Source organism: Betta splendens, chromosome 2, assembly GCF_900634795.4.
Source record: "Betta splendens chromosome 2, fBetSpl5.4, whole genome shotgun sequence".
NCBI classification, from domain to species: Eukaryota; Metazoa; Chordata; class Actinopteri; order Anabantiformes; family Osphronemidae; genus Betta; species Betta splendens.
The window spans coordinates 148,006-171,808 of record NC_040882.2 but is presented as its reverse complement, the minus strand read 5'-3'; the positions used below and the strand labels follow the sequence as shown (position 1 = coordinate 171,808).

At 41.0% G+C, this 23,803-nt stretch overlaps 2 protein-coding genes across 2 annotated transcripts in view; one reads left to right on the top strand and one right to left on the bottom strand.

Annotated features, from left to right (window-relative positions):
- Window positions 1-23,803, top strand: part of LOC129604858 (uncharacterized) — a 175,683-nt gene that overhangs the window by 143,183 nt on the left and 8,697 nt on the right. The gene's annotated exons all lie outside the window — the stretch shown is intronic.
- Window positions 673-23,803, bottom strand: part of LOC114870512 (microtubule-associated protein 2-like) — a 61,525-nt gene continuing 38,394 nt past the window's right edge. Inside the window, exons 4-17 of the mRNA XM_029175292.3 lie at window positions 17,316-17,491; window positions 15,407-15,481; window positions 14,380-14,580; window positions 10,879-13,446; window positions 10,514-10,702; window positions 10,225-10,362; window positions 9,331-9,386; window positions 7,536-7,650; window positions 6,461-6,771; window positions 4,173-4,265; window positions 3,479-3,571; window positions 2,962-3,043; window positions 2,388-2,500; window positions 673-2,285 (exon numbers count right to left, since the gene is read on the bottom strand). Of these exons, the coding sequence (XP_029031125.3) occupies window positions 2,076-2,285; window positions 2,388-2,500; window positions 2,962-3,043; window positions 3,479-3,571; window positions 4,173-4,265; window positions 6,461-6,771; window positions 7,536-7,650; window positions 9,331-9,386; window positions 10,225-10,362; window positions 10,514-10,702; window positions 10,879-13,446; window positions 14,380-14,580; window positions 15,407-15,481; window positions 17,316-17,454 (4,383 nt within the window). The 5' untranslated portion in view covers window positions 17,455-17,491 and the 3' untranslated portion in view covers window positions 673-2,075. The remainder of the gene's footprint in view (window positions 2,286-2,387; window positions 2,501-2,961; window positions 3,044-3,478; window positions 3,572-4,172; window positions 4,266-6,460; window positions 6,772-7,535; window positions 7,651-9,330; window positions 9,387-10,224; window positions 10,363-10,513; window positions 10,703-10,878; window positions 13,447-14,379; window positions 14,581-15,406; window positions 15,482-17,315; window positions 17,492-23,803) is intronic.

Sequence of the window (23,803 nt, the reverse complement as noted above, 5' to 3'; positions counted from 1 at the left end):
TGTTTAGAACCAATCAAATAACATTGAATTCTGTTACACTTTTAATGTTAGGCGAAGGCTATTCACACATCCACATTTAGGATTCAATCATGATAGTCTGCATTACATACTTTTGAAAAACAAAAGCTGATTTAGTTAAACTAGTGGGAACAGTGCTGCTGTATTCTATGGTTTATTTAACGCATATACAGTATATAGGACCACGGAAACACAACAACAAACTTTACAAAACTTACATAAAATATATACCAGATCCTACTGTACATGTGTTTTACTTTTTTTTGCATAAAAATATATACCAGATTCTACGTTACTTTGCTTTATTTTAACACTAACTAGTGTTGTTTCTAAGTTTGTTAGCAGTGATTACTGAACAATCTGAGCTAACCGAGCTGCTGTAACTAGCATTATCCCATTACGAAGAGGCTTAAAAAAGAATGTAGTCTGAAAAACATATACAGTACATGAGTAAAAAATTCCTCATACCTCTTAAGTTTGAAGTAATACATTATATTTACACATTTCTATCCTATATTTACACAAAAAGTGTAAAACAAAGTTACTCTTGTCTTAAAAAACATGTTGTACATAATAAAATTTCCTTTCCCTTCCCCGTTTGAAACTAAAATGCAGTGTGTTAAAGCAATCACAACATTTTGGAGAACGCACACATAGTTTTTATTTACTTTATTTCTGTTGTCATCATCCTGAATGAGCATTTGTCATCAATAAGTCTCAAACACTCTACACTGTATTTTAAATACACTTACACAGGCAATAAGGAAGCAAGGAAGCAAGGGTATAGGAAGCACAGAAAAACACTTAGGAGGAGGATAATAAAGGAGTCTCACGGTAAGCAGAGAAATACTAGAACAGTTTTTTTTTGTCTTTTTCTAAATGAATTCTACGAAATGCACATGGAGGGTTCCTTCCATTCTTTGTCTAATCTGCTTTAATGTTCGCCAAAGTCACTTGTTCAGTCACGCAACATGATCAGCCAGGTGCTTTTTCCAAACAGACCTTTTTAATATAAAGCTTCAAACTTTCCATTTATTTCACAAGAATATTCCCTTTTTCCCCCTAATTTTCCCTTTCAAACCCAGTCTCTGCAGAAGCTGAAAGTTTATGAGCCTTTTTGAAAACCTTATAGTATAAACACTACCACTGTATGCACCCTGGCCATTTGCACGCACACCAAAAGGTTCAAGATGTCTCCAAATAGACGTAATGTGTTTAACATTTATTTGCCTATTTTAAAACCACACAAAAAGAGCAGCCCATTGGTTTGAGTAAAAGGACAATCTATAAGAAAGCTTGTCTTTTAGCACTCGAAGCATAATTAAAATGGTTGTCCACATTTAAGCCAGTGCAGCCAAAGGGGACAAACACAACTGTAACAACTTCCACTACAGTGACATATATAAAAAGAAAATGTAACAGGAGAGCACAATTTGTCCACCAATTCAGCACATCTTAGGAAATGAAAATAATAAAATCCAACCAACAAAACAAACAAAAATTCTTGCCATCACTCAGAATGTCACATTTTTAGCAGACATGCTCATCAGCAATTCTTTAGTAGGTACACTTACAGTACAGTGTGTACCATGTTCCTACGAGTTTACTCTCACACAGTTGTATCTTTAAGACTAGTATCTAGTAGCTGTATCTTGCATTCAGTACCATAGAAATTCTGAATGGTCGTTGTGCAGATGTCCCCATGAAAGCAAAATGTAATGCCTCTCATGCTAAAATCATAAAAACTGAAAAAAGCCTCCTTAGACACATCCACTCAATCTTAAGCATTCAGATAAATGATCTAAAACCAAAACATAAAGGTCCACGTTCGTGGCAATAAAATGAAACAGAGAGGAACTAGAAGCACCCCTTTTAAGGGAGAGAATGAAGAATAATTTTTTAAATTCAGTTTTTAAAACTCCATTGAGAAGGCTGTAAAGGACGAACTGTGTGGGCAGGCGCTGGGGGAGCATTGGATGTTTACAATTGGACAAGGCTGATGGGAATGAGTGGTATTGTGTTTTTTTTGGGGGGGTACAAAGTGGAGGCAAAAAAGCTCATAAGCCCTGCTTGGCCAGGGCAGCGGTGACATCCTGGGCCAGGGTGGAGAGCTGGGGCGACTCCAGGAGGTTGATGCTGCCTGCGGAAGACAGGCGCGGGGAAGTGCCTCCTGTCTCGATACCAGGGGAGTGAGTAACAATGATTTCTGCACCATGGTCCACCCGAGCTTTGGCCGATTCCCGGAAGCTTAGCTTGTGGCTCTCGATCTAGCAACAAAGGGAGTTGATGTCTACATTGTGTTCTTTTTTTATATTTAGACACAGATATTGTGTTTACATTGGACAACATATTTGTGTGCTGCTTTTTACCATAATATTCCCCCCTCCAGGAGTGTGGCTGGCATTATCCAGGGAGCCGACCTTGGCATGGGCCTTCTCTTTAAACTCCAGCTTCACATTCTCAATTCGCACATTGCCTCCCCCTGGGAACAGGACAGCAAGAAAGAGAAGAGTCAAACCTAAGGGGCATTGCTGACCTGCAGGCTGGCATTTCTGCTGAGCTATGCTCAGGACAAAGGATCACAGCCTGCACACTGTATTGCATGATAAGGACACTGTCCTCCACCCTCGTCTGCGCTACTTATAATCTTGCATGTGTCACAAGGTGCTATGTGACACGGTCAAGATATTGTCCTACGTATTATATGCCTGCCACACCGATAAGGATAGTAAAGTCACTCTAAGATAATCAAACTTTTTTTTCATGTTTAATCTTTTTTTATTTGACCATATACTCAATTGGTAAAAAGAAAAACAATGTTAGTTAAGATATATTAAATATCTGGCCTATTCGTATAGTATTTCCAGAATCTAAATCTCAATCTAAAGATACAGTTTGCTGTATGAAAACAAACAAAGCATATTGTGTTATCCAGTGAAATACCTGGCCTGTGGTGGATGTTGGACATTGAGCCACATTTAGAGGTTACATGGCTCAGGTTAATCTTCTTGCTCTGGATTTGGATCTGTGGGAAAAGCACAATGCGAGTCCTGGTGTAAAGTGATGAGAATGGTGAGCGAAATGTCCACAAAGACACACGCAGATGCTGCCGTTGCTGCCTTAGAGAGAGGTTAACGTGACAACAGGCAGAGACACAGACATCGAGCAAAAAGAACTAAGCCACTACTGTAAGTGACGCTACACACAACAGGTGCTTCAATTAAGCTTTATTGTCCATGGTAATGCAAATTAGAGACAAAGTAAACTGTGTTTAAACAGCCATGGTAACAGGGCAGAAACACTGTATGTTGCACCCCAGGCAAATACAGTGTAAAAACATATTTAAGGGCCAAAGGCTTGATGAAAATGACACTCTGAGACACAAAATATAGTTGATGAAGGTGCAGTCAAATGACAAATTCTCCAGTGAGTGTGTGTGCTTTTCAGCGGCATCACTCACGTTTCCTCCACCTGCTGCATGCTGGAGTTTGTCCAGAGAGCCACATTTAGACTGGATGTGGCTAAAGTCCAGTTTGACACTTGGAATCATGACCTGGGAAAGACAGGAATGACATCTTTAAACATGCAAACAAAACATGCTGAAAGCTTTCTAAAACCAGAGAGTGGGGAGCTTAAGAAGACCCAAGCCCCCTCTGTCACTTTGAATAATCCTGTAAAAGTGTCCCAATTTTAAATCCACAACCTAGAGTATCAGCAGTACCAGTCGGTCATCACTCGAAGTATCCCTGTGGCATTTGACTTGTTGTACATTTAGACCATAAAACATAAATCACTGTTTTATTGGTGTAGACACTGCATTTGAGGCACTGCAATCCAGAGTTTTGAACTTGTCCTTGTTTTCGCTGTGGCAAATCATTCGCCTTGACGGGATAAGCCAAAAGGAGTTACAATCATACAAAACTAAAACAAATAAAATAGAAATAGTGAAGGCTACAACATTTTTTGATGTAGAAGTAAGTGAATGTTGAAAACAAACACTTCTCAAACTTCTTTGGCTTGTCTACCACAAGCCAACAGCAGACAAATGTGTGGTCAGATGAACACATAAAAGTAGCATGAGAGAGCGTTAAAACATCAGCAGTTGCAAAGCAAGAGAAAAGCAAAAAGGAAGGACAGAAAGAAAGCATACATACATTGCCTCCTTTGGGTGTGTGCTTCAGATTATCCTTGGAGCCGCACTTTGCCTGAACATGAGTGAAATCCAGCTTCTCATGTAAAATTTGCACCTAAAACAAAATTCAATAGGGAGGAAAAAAAATAAAACACTATATGTTCCTTGTATAAATTCAGTCAGTTGTGTAATGTATCAGTGTGTCTTCACTTCATGTCTGCATTTATGTTTCACATCTATTTACTACCTAAAATACTGCTATGCTGTTGTTCACATATGCAGCCACAGGGGACAAACACAACTGTAACAACTTCCACTACAGTGACATGGGAAAACAAATATAGCAAAAATGCAAAGTAAAGAGGCAGAGATTTCCATAAATAAATCTAAATCTAAATATTAATGATACAGACAATATGCAAAAGCCCTGAAAAAAAACCTCTGTCTCCAGACTCTACTGACCTACATGATTTTATTCTTCTTTTTCTACAATATATATCGTTCAGACCCTGGGCTGGTCTTAAAATGCAGTTGTTACAGCACAGACTACTAGGTCATTTAATGAAAAAAACACTTGCACCAATTCTTAATCTTTGGCTATTACATGAAACAATTACATGATTAATCTATTGAATAGTACACACAATTTTAATGATCATTTACTATAGAGGCCATGTCTGAAGCAAAACTAACAAGAACAATTGGCTTGAGTTGTAAATGTTTCCCATTTTACTCATTTCTAATCAATCAGGAATTTTATTCAAGAGAGTTCAAAGTGCTCTGTCAGTAAACTGGCGTCTGCTGATTAAGGTTTACTGCTTTATTAAATTGAAAACATTAACTTAGTGTGATGTACTGTAGATTGCGCCAGTAACCTGCTGTGTCACTTCTCAAGCCGTGCTTCAGCTAGCTTCATTAAATATTCCTGCATCCATGTCACATTTCTTCCCAAAGAGGAAGGAAGAGCTGGCAAAGTGACATAATTGCCTCCTCCTCCTCTATATTTCATTGGAGCTAAAATCTCACCTTTGTAACACACTGTGAACTTTAGAAATGTCTATTGCCTTGGTTATATGATTAAAAATTCACAGCTCTGGTAGTCCACCAGACATCTGGTATGCCACATGAACAAAAAGCGAAGGGATCCATACAGTCATTCATTTCCATCCAGCATTTACTGTTGGAACCAAGCAAATGCTTTTTTACAGTATATGGAAGAATGAAGTGACTAGTATTCAGTGGTGATCCAACTTGAGAGGCTGAAGCTAATTCCCCACTTCACTCGCCCAACCTGCCACTAAAAATTTTATCAGGCAATCCTCTTCATTTAAAAAAAGAAGGGTGAATCTGGCTTAAGCTGGGGTTATTAGCAAATATCTGTTTTGAATGAAAGAGCAGAGTGAGGTAAGATATTATATTTTTATCGTGGATGCCTCAACAACTTCTTTATTAGTAATCTCCCTCATTACAGTTATTTATAGTCAGAGAGCAATATCGTGCAAGGTACAGGAAACAGCTCTCCAGGGAAAATGAGTCTGCAGGCTGACTGTTCCTTAAAGGCAGCGCAACGGCTCATAAGAAATTCTTAAAAGGATCGCTGTGTTCATTATTTTTAAGAAGATCAACACTTGACGCTTTTCGGTACCGCTAAAGTGTCACTAGGGAGGAAGAAGGTAAGAAGGAGGGAAAACATGAGGCGAGGCAGAGGAAGAGCCCAGAGGCGGCTGATGACGGTTCATCCAAACGGACAGCGGACAAGAAGAGGGCAGAGGATAGTCAGAGGAAGAGGAGGCAGACGTACAGAGATGGCACGGCACAGGTTCAGAGGCAGACCAGACAGTGAGTGAAAGTGAAGATACAGTTTAGGACGTTTCTATAACTCAGAAAAACGCTTAATATTTGCAAAATATAATAAACAATCCTGTAGCACAGACCTCGTGGAAACATGCAGCCACATACCTGAAGTGTGATCAGGCCAAACTAATTCTTTCTGCATTGTTTCGATTGTTTTGCATGTTTTAATATTAGTGTAATGTAACACCAACACTAAAACAACATAGTGGCGTTTAATATATCAAACTCTTCACTTCAGTTTTAATGCAAGAGAGGAGAATAAAAAACTATTTAGTTAAGTACATTAAATAGCTTTAAGTACATTAAATATTTAATGTGCAGCATTTATTAATTTATCCTTTATCGCCCCCCTGTGCAATACTGAGGTAATTTTCAAATTCTGAAAACTGGTGTCAGTAAAAATTATTCATATATGTTCCCCATCCAAAAATTCTATAATAACCAGAGTTCTGTTACCTGTCCCCCTTTAGGCTGATGTTTAAGGTTGGCTGTGGAATTGATCTTGGATTTTACATTCTTCAGGTCTGGAAGGGGTTGGTTGATGACCTTTAACTGGCGATGAACGGAGGAAGGCGACTTGGGTGGGGTTCGGATCACTGCCACCTTCTTTTCCTGGAGGACACTAAAGGATTTGGGTGTGTGGCTGCCAGGAGTGCGAGACCCCGGGGTGCGGCAGGAGTAGCTGGGAGGGGTACCGGGCGTAACAGCAGAGGAACCAGGGGTGGAGGCACCACTACGGACAGACCGGGAACGAGCAGAGTCTGTACCTGGTGGGTGGAAGGTTTTGATTCAAAATGAGAAGAGTGAACACAGAAAGACCTTACTGGAATATAAGAAAGAACAACAAAAAAGAAAAAATCACCTCCAACAGGTGGCTGAAGTAGGACAATGAACGAACAAAAGAATAAATCTAAAAGCAACAGGTGGGCAGGTAAATGTGATCTATGTGGTTGTGATGATAATGATAAGGAAACATAACACTGTGAGTTTAGACAAAAACAAACATCCCAGGTCAAACAAGACTGTTTGACCAGAAGCCTAAATGCACACACGGGCAGGTACATTGAATTTAATGCTGACAGCTTGTTGCTGGGATACTATCACTGGGCCAACAAAATCTTGGATAAGAAGAGAAGAGATTGCTGGTGCTGCTGTGAGTATGTATGTGTGTTCTGCTGCAAGCAGTAAATGCGACTTTCTGAATCTGGCAGATAATATGCTCTTGCTGAATGAATCTTTTATCATTTCTGGGAGGTAATGCTCAGCCAAATAAAAAGCAAAACACATTCTACTAAGAAGTGATGATGATGGTCTGATGATGATGCTTTGAGGCAGCAATGGGCAAGAAAGTAAGGCGAAAATTGTTGCAGAGAAGGACAGGGCAGTGAGTGATGTTTACCACATAAAAAATAAAGAACGTTTGATTTAATAAAATCAGACAAAAGGTGACATACTGTGTAAGAGGCAATAATGCTAGAAGCCTATATTGTACTGGATATTTTATTTTAAGACTGTGTGTGTGTATTCTCACAGGCAGGTCTGCAGGGGGTGTTATCTTCTTGCTCAGCAGCAGGGATGTGGCGTGTCAGAGATTTGGCCGGCCTGGGGAGGGACGATCTCTTTTCAGGGCTGCGATATGCTCTCTCCTGAAATAATCACACACACACACACACACACACACACACACACACACACACACACACACACACACACACACACACACACACACACACACACACACACACACACACACACACACACTTTTACTCACCAAGGTTAAAACCCCAATCTTCTTTAGATGCAGTGTACATGACCACTGGTTACAACTACCCAGCTGCTATGCCTGTTCTCCATTACCTTCTCTGCCAATTTAACTGACAGAGGGGACGAATGAGAGCATGCAGAGTAGGGGCGGGCCTCTTCAAGCTCCGCCACCACTAGTGGGCTCCGTTTAAGGCTACAAGCTGAGCCCGGCCGGGGGGGCTGACGTTCAGAGCTTCGACGCTGCTGCACTGCTATCTTTAATAGAAGGGCCCTCGTGGGGCTCTGGATCACAGTGGCAACAACAGGGAAAAAGCCATGCAGGATAAACACAGGGCATGCAGTTAGGAAGACATGGGTGACAGAAACAGAACAGTTGAGGTTAGAGTGGATGACAATGAAATGTGCATTTTGATGGTTTAAGGAGAACGACATTTAAGGAAACTGCTGCATACATGCATAACATACATATTTACTAATTAAATTATACAATAAATTAAGATACTGAACTATCAACATATAAAGTTGATGATGCGCTTCATTTCTTTTATAAAGTGAAATTTCTGATCTTTTAAAACACAGATTTTATACATATTAAAATGTATTAAAGATTAATTTTAAGTTTATGAAAGCATAAAAATTAAGGTACGTCAAGTCCTACATATCATTAAAAGCCGAACTTTGCTTTATTGTCTTCTGATTTATTTACTCACAGATTTTCTCTGTCGGGTCTAGTACAAGCGACGATAGAGGCAGACATGCAAGACAAAAATTAATATGCACACAGAAATAAGCAAACACAAGTTAAAACATGCAAAAAGAAGTGAAAAAGAAGAAGCTGGCGCCATAGTGTTGTGAAACATACTGAAAGAGAAAACAACTCTATACTACAGTATGCACTGAAAGCCTGCCGCATCAGCAAACCAGAGAAATATATTTAAAAAAATCTGCTGTGACTGTGTGTGATTTAACATCCATCCACAAAGAGAATTCATAAACATGTACCTTATACTGAAAGCACTCACACTTTTATTTATTCTTTGTTGTTTTCAGTATTTACTAAGGTACATTAATAGTCAGAGACATTGTGGGGAATTTTGTGTTTGTAATGACATGCTGTGCCTCTGGCTGAGGGTTGTTCCTGGGGGGTCATCAAGCATTTGGTTATCAAATGCTGGGGGTTTCTGTAGTGACCACGGGAACATTGTTAAAGGAAGTAAGAATAGTCAACAGAATAGGGGTTTGTAACACGGTATAAACACAGGTCTTGTGTCCTCAGTCCTTCAGTGGATACTTTGTACATAGTAAGATGTGTCTTACGTCTCTGTAATTGTGATCCACTCCGTGTTGACATGAGAGTAAACTTTGAGATGGTTTATCACACTGATGATCTCCAGTTGATTTCTTTATAAGAAGATTTCCACAACAACATCATAACGATCATGATGTGTAATTAAAAACAAAGATACAAAAAACACTGGAACGTGTTAATGATGCAGACACACTCTCGTGCTGAGTATATGCACAAGTGTAAGCGCATGTGTGTCACAGACTTTAATACTCACAGTGGGTCTCTCCCTGGACTGGTGGGCCACAGTAAGGGGCTGATGGCCTTCCACACCTGTGAAAACACCAGACACCTGCTGTAATAATCACTGGTAACCGACAGGGAGACATTTGTCCTCACGTCTACTGTACTGCTCACACACATTTATTTGCAATATAAATTCTTAGCAAATGAATTCCAACAGCAAACCCATCCTGATGACAGAGATTAGATAACTGCACATCATACAACCCACTTTACAATATCTGACGGTCTCTTTAGATTCATTTTCAGTCATAAGCCTTTGACACAAAGTGGCCAGTCAAATCAGTCTGTAGCCAGCGCACCAGGAAAAGTGAGACATAAATCCATAACTGTTGCACTCCTCATAAAACAGTACACTTGTCATTAAATACAGCCTCAGTTAGCAGAAACGAAAACATGATTATGAAGCTTAACAGTTAAAAATGCATTTTGGACAAACAAAAGGGAAATTAGAAAAGAACAGACCAAAATTATAGTGTCATCACATGTTGACAGAGAAAATGGAACACGTGGCAGTTTTAAAAAAAAACATGGATCAGCAGCACAGGATGTTTGCCAGCTACATTGCACCTGTTGGATTAAAGGAACCATCAATAGAGAGAGAGAGAGAGAGAGACAGAGAGAGAGAGAGAGAGAGAGAGAGCATTTTTCATAATATTACGACGCATAATGTATAAAGTGTTCACTTAAATACTGATGGCACAAAATGAAAGGCCAATGCAGCATTCAGCATTTTATTATGCACTATTGTGGGCTCTCAGCACCCTGTGATCATCTCTCGGGCGTCTTAGATACAGTAACATTGTAAGATATGGTTGCGCTCTCTCTATGCACGGCACTCTTTCCGGATTGGAGGAGGAGTGGTCACCTGTGGCCTTGCGTCTAGCAGTGCCGGAAAGTAGAGCGGGCCTAGGGTGTCTGGCTACCACTTTGGCAACACTCTTTCGATTTGGAGAGCGGTTTTGGAGGGCTGACACCTTAATCTGGTCAGCCCTCTTAATGCCTACTAGCAAAAAGGAAAAAAAGGGTTATACCAACATGCAAACCTCGACTGAACAGAGGGCGTTCAACATTACAGTATATCTGTGACAACACTGCTGCATCAAAAGCACAAATGCAAACTCTTTGATTCAACATCATGAAGCTGGAAGTGAAACCTTTTTTCTTCTTGGCCTCGTCTCTCGAGTGGTGGCCGGTTACTTTGCGAGCCACTTTGCTGTCAGTTGTGCCATTTCCTCTGCCAGGGGCCCGTTTAGCGGGTCTGTCCACCACCATGGGTGTACTGGCAGGATTCTGGGTGTGAGGAAGGGCTTCGATTTGCTCAGTCATGATACTTTTGTCATCATCTGCAGTGAAGAAGGATCACAAAAGGACTAATTCTCCACACTCCTAGCTAGGAGATTAGCACAAAAGATGCATTCAGATTTAGTAGCAATCGGCTTTCCATTGCTATTTTTTCACTAAAATAATTAATATACTAGCTACGTTAAGTACATTCATTAATTTTAAAAGCTCTGTGTACCTTGTGAGTCTATCCATCCAGTGTCTGTATCAAGTACAGAGATGTCCATGGTGGTTTCATCATTAGCTGCCTGACTGGTTTGGCAGACCACATTAGATGTCTCTTCAACTTTTTGACAGATCTCCACATCTTTCTCCTTTCGCTCCTCCTTTTTTGCTTCCTTTATCTTATTAGAGGTAACTTTATGCACATCTTTTTTTCTTGTTTGGCCTTTCTTCACCATCTCCTCCTCCCCTCTTTTCACTTCTCTGTTTATTTGTGGGCCTTCTGCCATGTCTTCAGCCTTTCCTATCCTTTCATCCTTGTCACCTTTATCGGCTGGCTCTATTGGTAGGTTGTGGTCAGAGCATAGAGACAAGTGTGAACTATCTGTTGCAGGTTCCCCATCGTCACTGTTCAGGGCACTATGACTCCATTCTTCTGCTCCAGACTTTGGATCTTCCTCTAGTTGATCTACTATTAATCTCACTGCCTCTTGTTTTTGTACTGTTTTAGAGTGAACAGGCTCCTCAGCTTCATCCGTGATCTCTTGAGGCTCTTCTGCAATTTCAATATCATCCTCGTCCTCTGCCTCTTCTTCTACCCTGGGTTGAGGTATAATGATAATTGGAGAGGTAATTTGTGGCTTTGGTGAGCCTCTTTGCAAAGTCGCCTCCTGTCTCTGGTTTTGGGCACCAGTGCCTAAATCCTGAAAAGTCTTTGAGGTATCTTGCTTTTCTGTGTTTTCTAAACTTCTTGGTGTCCCATTCTTAATTTGAAACACTGTGCAATCAATGTCTGCTCTTCCTCCTGGAGACTCTGGAGACAGTGAAGGCACATCTAGGTTTGCCATTTCCGGTTCTTCTCTAGCTTCCATTGCTTCTTTCTGCTCAGGTATGGACATTTCTTTGATGAACACTTGCTGTTTATCAGTCCTCCCAGATTTCACCTCATTCTCTATTTCAACCTCCACTAAGACATATTTTTCAGCTTTCTCTCTACGCTCTTTGATTTCTAAGGGTGTTTCATCTGGGGACATATTGGTGGGAGTTAGGGGAACCTGGCTTTCAGTTTCTGTAGGAGTGAATGTAAAGGAATTGTCTGGTGGGATGGGAGATGCCTCTCTAGAAGGATCCTTTTCAATGTCTACCTCTGGGATTACTTGAATCTTTATGTCACCAGGCCGGCTACTTGGCCTGTCTTTTGATAAAATCATTGGTATTCTCAGGCGATCAGGTTTTACTCCACTTGTCACAGCTTTTTCAAGAATCAGGGACGTCTTTATTGGTGAAACATTCTTCTCAGTAACTATCTTTTGAGATAGCTCAGATATACTGCCTTTGAGATCTGGTTGTTGAATTCCCTTTTGAACACATCCAGTTTCTTTGACCCCAACCTGTTCTTCAACCTCACTTGAGGTACAAGGGAAACGCTGGTGCGAAAAAATCCCAGGACTGGGTACATCAGCAGGAGAAGGCATGGGTCCTGAGTACTCATTGAAGACACTGTAGCCCAGTTCATCAAGCAGACGTTCCCCTTCCAACATAGAAGTCTGATCTCTGATGTCAAGCCTGGCCAAAGAACTCCCAGCCAAAACTGAGACATCAACAGGTACTGACTTCCGTCTCATGTAGTCCACCTCTCTCCTTTCTTGTGATGGCAGCAGAAGAGCTCCAGCCAGGTCTAACATCTCAGATAGGCTGCTTGATTGTTCATTGTGCTTGTCAGAAAGTTGAGGTGTTTCTGATGTCACGTTATTAACCTCTGGTAAGTCACTGGACGTTGGAGCAATTGAAGTAGCTTGAGGAAAATTGCACGGTGTCAAAGGGTAAATTTCAGATTCATCAAAGCTTCCACTGATTAGACACAAGTTTTCTGAGAAGGTCCTCGACTTTCCTTTCTTTATGCCTCCCCCTGAGGACCCAGGAGTAATATTCAAGGAGCAGCTTCTCTGTTCTAAGGACATCTTACTAGGGGATATCCTAACTGTCTTGTCCTGTTTTTCTTCTAGATTCTTCATTATGTCTCCAGTTTTCCCACTTAACTGAACTGCTGCAGTGTTTAGTTCATAATAGCCTTGTATTTGGGGTGACAGCCCTTTTTGACTTTTAGGGGATGTTTCAAAGTAGGCTTTTGCTCCGCATTCTTCTACAAAATTGTCTGCTGTAGCTTTTAACTCTGTCATCTCTTGTGAGGAATCCTCTGCAGGTGAACACTGTTTTGCCTCTTTTGCCCTAGACTTTACAAGCAGGTGGTTCTTGGCTGCCTCTTCTGCCACAAATATTTGGCCTTGTTCACCATCCTTGATTGAAGATGACAGGGACGCCTCTGTTAAAACAAGTTCTGCTCCTTCAAGAGTGGCGGTTTCAAGAACTACCTGCTTCCCATGTAACATTGGAGATTGAGGTTCAACTTTTTTGGTAGAAGGCTCACATGATCCTTTACAGTCACATTCTTCTGGCTGGGCTGTGAGTTTGAAGTACATCGTACAACTTTGCACTGAGACATCAATACTGTAGCTAAAAGCTTTGCTAGCAGCATAGCCAACACAGTCAAGCTGAGTCCATCTGCACATAGATACAGTAGCTCACCTTCAAGCAAAAGAACACAACACAGTGTGTTGGCAGGCCACTACAGCACAGGGGTGGTTGCAGCGCCTATGTAAGATAGCGTGCACAACTGGAATGAAGGAATGAGCTGCATGATATTAAGTGACAAGAAACTAATCAAATGAAAAAGTTGAATTCCTATTGCAAAAAACAATCATTCACAAAAAGTGAAGTGATTACACTGCTAAAATTCAATTAATTCTGCAAGTACTGTACAGCAATAATTTATACCCTATACTTGATTCAGTTAGCTGTAAAGATAACAATGATGACGTATGTCCAATGAGGGTGATTTTTGATCTTAGTAACAATAGGAAAACAGGATAATCATTTGTTTTAGGGTGACATAAAAACAGTAAAAATCAAAGCAGGTCAAGTCAAGCTTCAAATACATCAAATCAAGACTGATTGAGGAGGAAACTCTCTTGCACACAATATTCCAGCAAAACCCCACAAAAATATTCACACAACTAATTCTAGCGACACTCAAATCTACAATATTTAAGATCTTAGACAGTATTATTTAAAACTGCAATGTAGCTGGCAATACAAAAGTGCATGATCAACTATACAGTAGTATTGTTGATCAGGTGTCCGTATGTCACTCCAATGAAAGGCAATGGTTTGTATGAAAAAGCACAAAATCAAAATTCTATGTGACATAGTTTAGCACATGGCACCACCAGGTGTTGAAGCAGAAGCTTGGGGATTTATTTGCAACAAAGCTACAGGAAGGTTCGCAGCAAAAAGCCTGAGTTGCAAAACAATTCCATAAATCAACAGCATAAAGTATTTGTGCCCCACAATGAAGCACAAGAGGATCATGCAAAAAAGACAATGCACAGACTCATTCACTCATTATTCGCAGAAGAAATGTTTGCACACACGCAAATATATCTAGAACCACACACACCTTTTTGTGACATACTGTGTTCACCCTGATGACCTCCTCCATTAAGAAGCTCAGGTGTGGTCTGGGGCTCTGACAAATAATCTGTCTGTTCTAGACGCAAGATTCCTGGCTGCTTATATACGACTTCCTTCTGGTAAGTGCTTGGCTCCTCTGGAGCCACCTCCTCATCCTGCTGTTGACTCACAACTTCTATTTGATCTTCTTGAGTAGGCAGGAGAGACACATGGATGACACGTGGGGAACAGCAAACTGGGGTTACATGGATTACAAGACAATTTCAGCTCCAATGAAGATGAATGGGACGCAATCAGCACACTTTGTAGCCTAGTCTTGGTGATTAACTTGGTATTTTACTTACTAAAATTATGAATGTCGCAAAAGCATGGGTTGCCATGCTCTCAAGTAGATTACTTTGTGTAGAACAAAAATAAACATATTAATTAACCCAAGAGTTGTTTTTCTCAGCTCTGTAAGAAGCAATTGAAACTCTAAGCCATGCAATGGGGTGACTATATATGATTCTATTCCCCTCAGGGATTGCATGCCAAATAAAAAAAGATTGGAAAATAGCTCAAAGGCAATCTGTGATTTACTGTACATTACAAACGAGCTGAGGAAGAACAGCGAGGAGTGGAGAGGGGGAAGCAGACTAATGAGGTGAAGGGCTCTTGTGGCAACTGCACTGAAAAGATAAATAGTGTTTGTGTGGTTGTCTGTGTTTTATATGCATAATGTACTGGTGTATATTACAAAATACTGGTACAGATAAAACGGACCAGCGTTTAAAAAGGGCAGACAGTGTACATGACAGTGTAGCACATGCTGCTGCAGACTGATGTGGCAGTAAACTGGCATGCAAAGCAACAGGAATTTCAGTTAGTTAGACGCTATGGAACTATAAGAAAGAGGATTCAAGAGATTATTACCAAGACACGTGTGTATGGTGTTTTATTGTCACTTTCATGACCATTCAAACTCCCATTCTGAATGTGGTCTGGAGCACTCATGAGTGTGTGTGAAGGTGTACCTTGTGCCACGGGCCCAATCTGCTCAGCGGATGGAGAAGGGGGAGGGGAGGGAGGCAAATTGGCTGAGTCATCCACTGCAAAGGGAGAGAGGGAAGTCACACACACGCACGCACGCAAGCACGCATACACACAGGAGGACAAGACATGGATGGGAGGAGGAAAATGAAAAACTAATAATTTTGCTGACTTTAACTCTGTGTGTGGGCTCCGGTTGAACTACCAAAGGTGTTTGTGTATGTGTGATGACAGATGTAGAGCACAAATACCACGTTCTTATGGGATTTGATTAATGGCTTGTCGGACGTTTAGATGTAGATGGCTATACATAGGGAACCAACTTACCTTAAACAGTGCGCAAAATACTGCCGCAGTAAACATGTGTAACTCATAACTCATATAGCGTAATATTTACATTTAGATCAAAGAAAATGAAAACTGTGGTATTTGAATACACATTAAACTACAACGGAAATAGGTTTGCTCCAGACGTGCACACACATCAAAACATAGGCTATTTAAGATGACACAAATTACTTATTTTTCCACAAGATGTTTCAGTTCTTACCATAAAATACTTTGCTTTATTTTAGTATTTATTTAGTATTTAGAAATTTTCATCAAACTACATTATATTGATTACTGTAACACTTATGAAGTTTGCAATCTTTAGCCATAAAGTCTCTGCACTATTTAACTTTTATATCCAACCCACCAGGAAGTCATGACCGAGTGTCTCAAAGCTGTCATAGACTGTTCATATTCAATTTTTATTCAAATGTGAAATGTTTTATCCTCTAAATGTTCGCTACTGCCTACTCTTGCCCGCCATTGTGGAACCAATCACATTTACCTTCTGCGGTACCTCCTGCATAGATAGTGTGCATAGAAAATCCAATCAGTGTCACTGACCCAGTACTGCATGCTCATGAATAAATGAACTGGTCACCACAGCACATTTCTCCTACATTAGCTTCTCTGCACTGGCTGCCTGTAAAATGTAGGATAGAATTTAAAATTCTCCTACTCACATACAAAGTACTCAATGATAAAGCTCCTTCTTATCTTAAAGACCTTATAGTTCCTTATGCTCCCAGCAGAACACTTCGTTCTCAGAGCGCTGGGCTACTTACGGTTCCTAGAGTGTTTAAATGTAGAACAGGGGGCAGAGCTTTTAGCTACCAAGCTCCTCTCCTCTGGAACCAGCTCCCTCTTCAGGTTCGAGAAGCTGACACACTCTCCACCTTTAAGATTAGGCTTAAAACCTTCCTTTTTGATAAAGCTTATAGTTAGAGATGGTTCAGGTCACTGGCAATTATTGTTAGTCACAGGAACCATCTCTTAGTTAAGCTGCAATAGACATAGACTGCTGGGGGACTTAATTTATACACTGAGCTCCTCTGTTTCCTTCTACCTGTCCAGTAGTTGTGCAACCCCCCCCCCCCCCCCCCCCCCCCCCACTCTTTCTCCCTCTCTGTCCTCACCCACAGGTATCATTGGACTCAAAGTTTGGTGTCTGTGATGTGCAGCTGCGGATCCAACCATCCTGCCTGCATCCAGTCCCTGGTCCTACCATCCTGCCTGTGCTCTGTTGTTGCTTGTTGTTGCTTGTTGCTGTTGCTGTGCTTTTCTATCTCTCTATCCTCTCACCCCAACCGGTCGAGGCAGATGGCCGCCCACATCCAGTCTGGTTCTGCTGAAGGTTTCTTCCTCGTTAGAGAGGGAGTTTTTCCTCTCCACTGTTGCTGTCAAATTAAATGCTTGCTGTATGTGGGATTTGTTGGGTTTAGTTGTGTGAGGTTTTAAACCTTACTTTGTAAAGTGCCTTGAAATAACTTTGTTGTGATTTGGCGCTATATAAATAAAATTGAATTGAATTGAATTGAATTGAATTGAATTAATTTTTCCTACCTGTAGTTCCAGGATGGGGAGCTGCTCCACCGTGATATCCATTCTCCCTGTAGGCAGAACTGTAGGCTGAGTAGCCATTCTCACCATTCTCCTGGCCGTGGGAGGCCCAGTGCTCATCTGGTTGCCGGCCGTCTGCCATGCCTGCCTACTCGGACCCTGAGGAGGGGATGTGTCACCTGTTAAATCATATGAAGAGAAGAAAAAATTCACATTTGAACATCTAAAACCAAAAAACAGGGCCAATAAGAATTAAAATAATGAAGAGAAGACATAGATAGATATTAGGGAAAATTTAAGAAATAATTTGATGTAACCCTTCATGATGTTCACAATTCATCCACCAGAGGGAGTATGGAACCACACTGTTACTCTACTGGCTTAGTCCAAATGGTCTTCAAACAGCTACAGTACATTGAGGCAGGAGGAGACAAATTATCTGTGTGTGATGGACATTTTTACAGATTTTCACTTGAAACGTTGAGCTTCAAACATATGTGGTTTTAGAAGCTTAACAGAAGAATGGCACCATCACTTGCCAGGGTTTGAGAATCGTTGCTCACCTGACCATTCACTCATATACTGTATACTCAGGTCTACTGTTTCAAAATGATATAGCATCAACCAGACTAAAAAAAACAGCAAATTAGGGTGAAACTAAATAAAATGTTCAGATTGTGATGCCCTGAATCTGAAAATATGTTACCCTTGCACTGCAGCCGGCAGCCTATAAAATGATGTGAACACACCCTTTATCTGCCCTCACCATTGATAAGAAGGCTGTTACCGTGGCAACCAGAACAGGTCTTCCAGGGGTCCTGCAGTTGGTTTCGACAGCCTCACCCCGTCCCTTCAAACAAAAACGTGCTCCATACATGCATGCATATGCACTATAGCCTGCTGCTACAATATTAGAATTTAGATCTACAAGCGCTTTTCCATTTTCCATTTTCTTTTTTATTTCCCCGAACAAACATTCTCTTCAAAACTGCACACTTTAATCAGGCATGAACCCTATTAAAAGCATGCATTTTCATGTTGCTTTTTAAACAACATTAACAGTGGGTCCAACATTAAAAGTGGATCCTGCCTTGCCAAAGCACATCATTATCATCAAGCTGCTGCAGTTACAGTTTTTCTCAGTCGCTTTTAGTACAATTGTCAGATCAGAATTGAAGTTTGCAAATATGTGTGTGCATTTCCGAAAACAATTTGTACAAACAGCAAAACACTGTGGATTTCTTGCAAAAGCCTGTAACAAAATCTTTGGTTCATCTCTTTTTTATGTCATTTTTATGTCATTTATGTCAGAATATCAAGTCCTTGTGTCATTGTCTATGAACAAGACAGTGCAATTATTTAGTCATGTTGTCAATGTAACTGTGTACTTTGGAGGGAGGCTCTGACATAAACGATGGCTAAAGTTTGGATGAAAATTACTGTAAAATGTAAGTTACACCTTTTTGTTTGATTGCAAGAGACTGGACAATGGCAGCCAGGAGGGTCATTAGTTTATGTGGCTGGTGTTTAAAAACTTTCCATCCTGATGCCTGATGATGTTGGAGTGATGAAAACTCACATTGTCCCAAACTATCACATACTTTGGCAGGTGATCTCCACTCTGACTCCTCTCTTCTTCAGGTTTGAGATCTCTGTAGAGAGTTTATAGAAAGGTGATAAGATGCTCTATGTTGTATGGAACAATTAAGGGAATATGAGTAAGCACACCATGGTCAGAGATAGAACATTGTGTTGTGCTCCAGCCATATATATATATATATATATATATATATTTGCCAGTTGATGGTTAATGAGATGCACCTTTGTTAGAGAAAGTCAAGTCACCTGAGAGCGATTTACCAATAAAAAACATATAATGGAGATGTATAGAAATATGTTTGTCACATTGTGACAACTTGGTCAACCATTTTGCAGTTATAGACTGTTATATACGATGAACTACTGACTAGATGTTTTGAGGAGTAAGACTATTGCACAGTGAACTATATAATACATTTTGATCAACATGCCATAAACAATTGATAATGTAGCAAAGAGCTGGGAATTGTGCATAATCATTTGAATTGATGTACCAAAGCATTTGCAACTTGTTCAAAGTAGTGAGAAACTGCCTACTGTATATGTTGTGCACACGTGACATCATGATGTGAAGATTAAACAAATAGTTTTGAGAATTTCATTCTGATCTGAGAATTGTACAGTACTAAAGCGATTGAGAAAAACTGTAATTTTATCGGAACAAATAATGACGTCTTCTATTCAAACACTTCTTCCTTCCTTTATCAAATGTCAGCCCATGGTTCAGACAGAAGTGAGTCCTGTCACAGCTGTTCTTAAGGAAGAAAGTCACTGTTCTGACAGACAGAATGCACTGATGATGGTTTTGGAATTGCATTGACCTGCTTTGAGCTGATGTTTTGGCAATATTGTGTCACACTTGGCATTTAAACACTGTACTAACAAAGAATGTCATAAAACGTTGTTTACATGAATCCCTTTTTTAATGTGACAGGCAGGTGCTTAATTAAAGCACACACAGAGAAAAATATTATCCTCATGAATTCAAATGCATCTCTTAATATCTCAAACACTGAACCACATTATTTGCTTCTCTTTGAACGTTTGCATGTCTACATTGCCAGTACACTGCTCATCTTTTAATTCAAAATGTTTGATTGATTGTAAGAACCGTGCGTAATGCTACAGCGCTATGCAATAAAAACTAATAACTAACATCTAGTAACATGACATAGTGATGACATGATTAGCCCACCCTCCAGACCTTGCTCTCCAGGCACACCCTGTCAGCTGTGTGCAGTAAATGTGATCTGACATTGCCCTCTCTCATTGCTCCCTTTTAGCAATTTATAAGTCTTAATGCATAATCTTAAACTTGTTTTTCCATGTAGTTACACTCTCATCCTCAGAAAAAGATTTAATTAAATAACTTGCCTATAGGACCATCTACAACGCCCTTGTGGCCAAATGACAAAACACACAAAAACACCGCTTTGATGAGCAAACAATTTGAATTTATATTGTATGAAAGTTGAACTTTGTTGGTGAAAACACTTTTAAGGTCTTTCATTTAAAAATGTGGAAATACCACAGAATGGGTTTTACAAGTCTTGCATCTGAAGTAAAAGTATTATTTCTGTATAACATTTAATTCTTTGGTGTCGTTTCAGCAGAGAGAAAACAACACAAACTTCACAGTTTGCTGCCCACGATTTATAAAGTATGATGTGTGTGTGTGTGTGTGTGTGTGTGTGTATGTGTGTGTGTGTGTGTATTTTTACATTCTATATGTATTGGGTATTTGAAAACTTGCTGGTAACTTTATGAGGTGTGTCTGTGACAAAGCCCAGAAGCCAACTCCTGCTTCAATCCTCCCTAGACGCTCTGTATGAGAAGGGCCAGAGTCGCCTCCACCTGCTGAGGATACTGAGGTCCTTGGTGTGTACAGACAGCTTCTAAGGACTTTTTATGATACTGTGGTACAGTAGATTCAGTCGTCCTTTATTGAGTTGTGTGCTGGGTGGGGGTCAGTACAGGTAGAGACAGGAAGACACTCAACAAGCTGGTTAAAAAAGCTGGCTCTGTCCTGGGCTGCACACTGGAGTCCATTGAATAACCCCTCCCACCCCTGCACCACACTGTAGACTCTTCAGTGTAGAGGCTCATTCCTCCTCACAGCCATCAGACTCTACAATATATCACTGCAGTGACACACAATTGTCATGATCTTTTGTTGTGCAGTGTCTCAGGACTCCACCATCCACATGACAATGGTTGCCACTGTGAATATAGAATGTAGGGTACACAGAGACAATGCTGATACCTTGTTCCTGCATAACGTATTACTGATGTATGCACAAGTATTCTTCATAGTGTTGTATTACTAGTATTACTGTATTACAGTTGTTTTTCCTTGCACTATTACTGTATTACTGTTGTTTTCCTTTTGCACATTTTTTTTACTGCTGGTGTTTTACTTTTCTTTTTGTCCACCATGCTGCTGCTGTAAACAAAAATTTCCCCATTGTGGGATTAATAAAGTCATATCCTATTCTATTACAGTGTTCTCATTGTGAACAGCTCTGGGAATCAAAAAACAACTGTCTAATCCCATTAATTCTTAGGACTGATGTATTAAATTGAGCCTGTTTATAGAAAACAAAATCCCAGCGCCATTGTCTCGCACTGTCATGGCCCCACCTCTTCTCTACTGACTCCACCCCATCCACTAATCCGACCTCAGTTAACTTGCTGTCTGCGCCTTACCCTCCTCACTGAGCCCAAACCCCCCAATCTGGGTCAGTGGTCACGCCTCCATGGCGCACCGCATATCAGAATGTCACCATCCATTTAGGAGGGAGGATGGAATCTGTCAGCCAGCCACAGTAGGCCAACCTGGCCTTAATTCTGTTTGTGTATGTGTGTGTGTGTGTGTGTGTGTGTGTGTGTGTGTGTGTGTGTGTGTGTGTGTGTGTGTGTGTGTGTGTGTGTGTGTGTGTGTGTGTGTGAGTTCCTAAACAATCCTCACAAAAAAAAATATTTATCCAGGTGTCAAGTCAATGTTTTAAAAGTGATTTGCTAAAAAGTCAAAGCAGTTAGTTCATTCAAATGATAATGAATTAACCATTAATGAATGAATAGCATGTGCATGAAAAAATAAATTAAAAACTCCTTTATTTAAAAGGCTGTTTGTAAATTACAGTGGACAGACACGAAAGACTGCTTTGACTTGTAATCAACCCAGAATTCTGTGGCTGTTTCCCTTGAGACGACAGATGCGTTACGTTGACTCAGCAACACATAAACGCTGTCAATGAAGTGTGAATTACCCGTATATGTTTTAAGCACCAGCATAACAAGTGTGGCACACACAAACACACTCCCCAGTACAAGGGGGACAGATCTGTCTCTATGCCTTACAGATTAATTACCATAATACAAACAGTATATGTGCACTGAGCTAATATGAATACATGTTATAACTGAGACATAAAAAAGTGAGGTGCAGTTTTTACAAAGGCTTTGCTCTCTCTATCCACATTAATGTAAGATAAACAACTCATTTTTTAAAAAGTTTTAAAAAATAATTATTTATAAGAGGTCTACTTGGCAAAACACAAAGCGTTGCACGCTGCATCAGCTTGTTGCAGTGAGATAAAGTTACTGGATTATGTCAGGGAATGCTGGGACGCAAATGCACACCACCAAAACGCCACCAAAACCTCTGAAGCAGAGTTAGGTCTGGAATCAAACGTGGGTACTGAACTGAAGCTTGAGAAGTAAGTGGGCAAGATGGCTGCACAGGAGCTGGAGCAAAGCAAGATGGCTGTGCAGGAGCTGGAGCTGGGCAAGATGTCTGCACAGGAGCTGTAAACTGGGGAAAATGGCTGCACAGGAGCTTGAGGTGGGCAAGATAGCTGCACAGGAGCTGGAGCTGGGCAGGATGGCTGCACAGGAGCTTGACAAGGCTTGGGGATAGGGGCAGCAACACGCTAAGGCGCAGTGGCAGGCAGGGAACCAGCGGCTGATGCAGGCGGAGACACAGGCTGTGGTTTTGATGTGTCCAGGATAAAGTCCATGGCGTCATGGCAGGCTTTGCTTTTCGCCTGACGGCTGGTAGCTGCAACCACTGCGTCCATAAGGGCGGTCAATTTTATCCATACCTCAGGGGATAGAGAAACAGGAGCAGTCACGCAGACTGCTGAAGCAGGAACTGGTTCAGGGACGCAGACAACAAGAGCTGGGACCGACTTGGTGGTGCAGATTATGACCACCGAGATTGGTGCTGGGGCCAGACGTGGGTGCAGAGGTGGAACAGGGCTGTGGTTCTGTGGTGGGGGTGCAGACTGGAGAGCAGGGGGAAGCTGCATCTAGTGATTAATGAGGATTGGTCACTGGAACGGACACAGTAGGGCACAGCTTATGTTTTCCGGGTTGCTGGCGTGCAGAGGAAGATCCCTCCTTTCCAGGTCCCACCAGGAGGGACGGGGCATACTGTAGTCAGATACTTGAACAGGATGAACAGGGCTAGGCTGGACTGGATTCCGACATGAACCCATAGCTCAGGTATAAGCTTGTGATCGTCGTGACCTCCATGAACGGTAGCAGACAAGGGAAACTCAGGGTCAGGCAAGCAATGATGATAAAACAGTAATCCAAAACACTCCAGCGAAGCTACAGACAGGGATGAGTCAAGAACACGTTCAACAGACTAGGATCAAAAACCAGGGACTTACTGAATGAACCACTGGACAGCTGACAACCGGTAATGTGAGCAGACAATCTGGCAGAAGAATGAGGTGAGTACTGGAGACTAAATACCATGACTATTTACAGATTGACAGCAGCTGATGAATCATATGACAAGAAGTAAGGCTGAAACTAAACATGACTGAATAAAACTGGAATTGGAAAGAAAAGTAAACAGGAAACAGCAACCGAGTCCAGGTTTT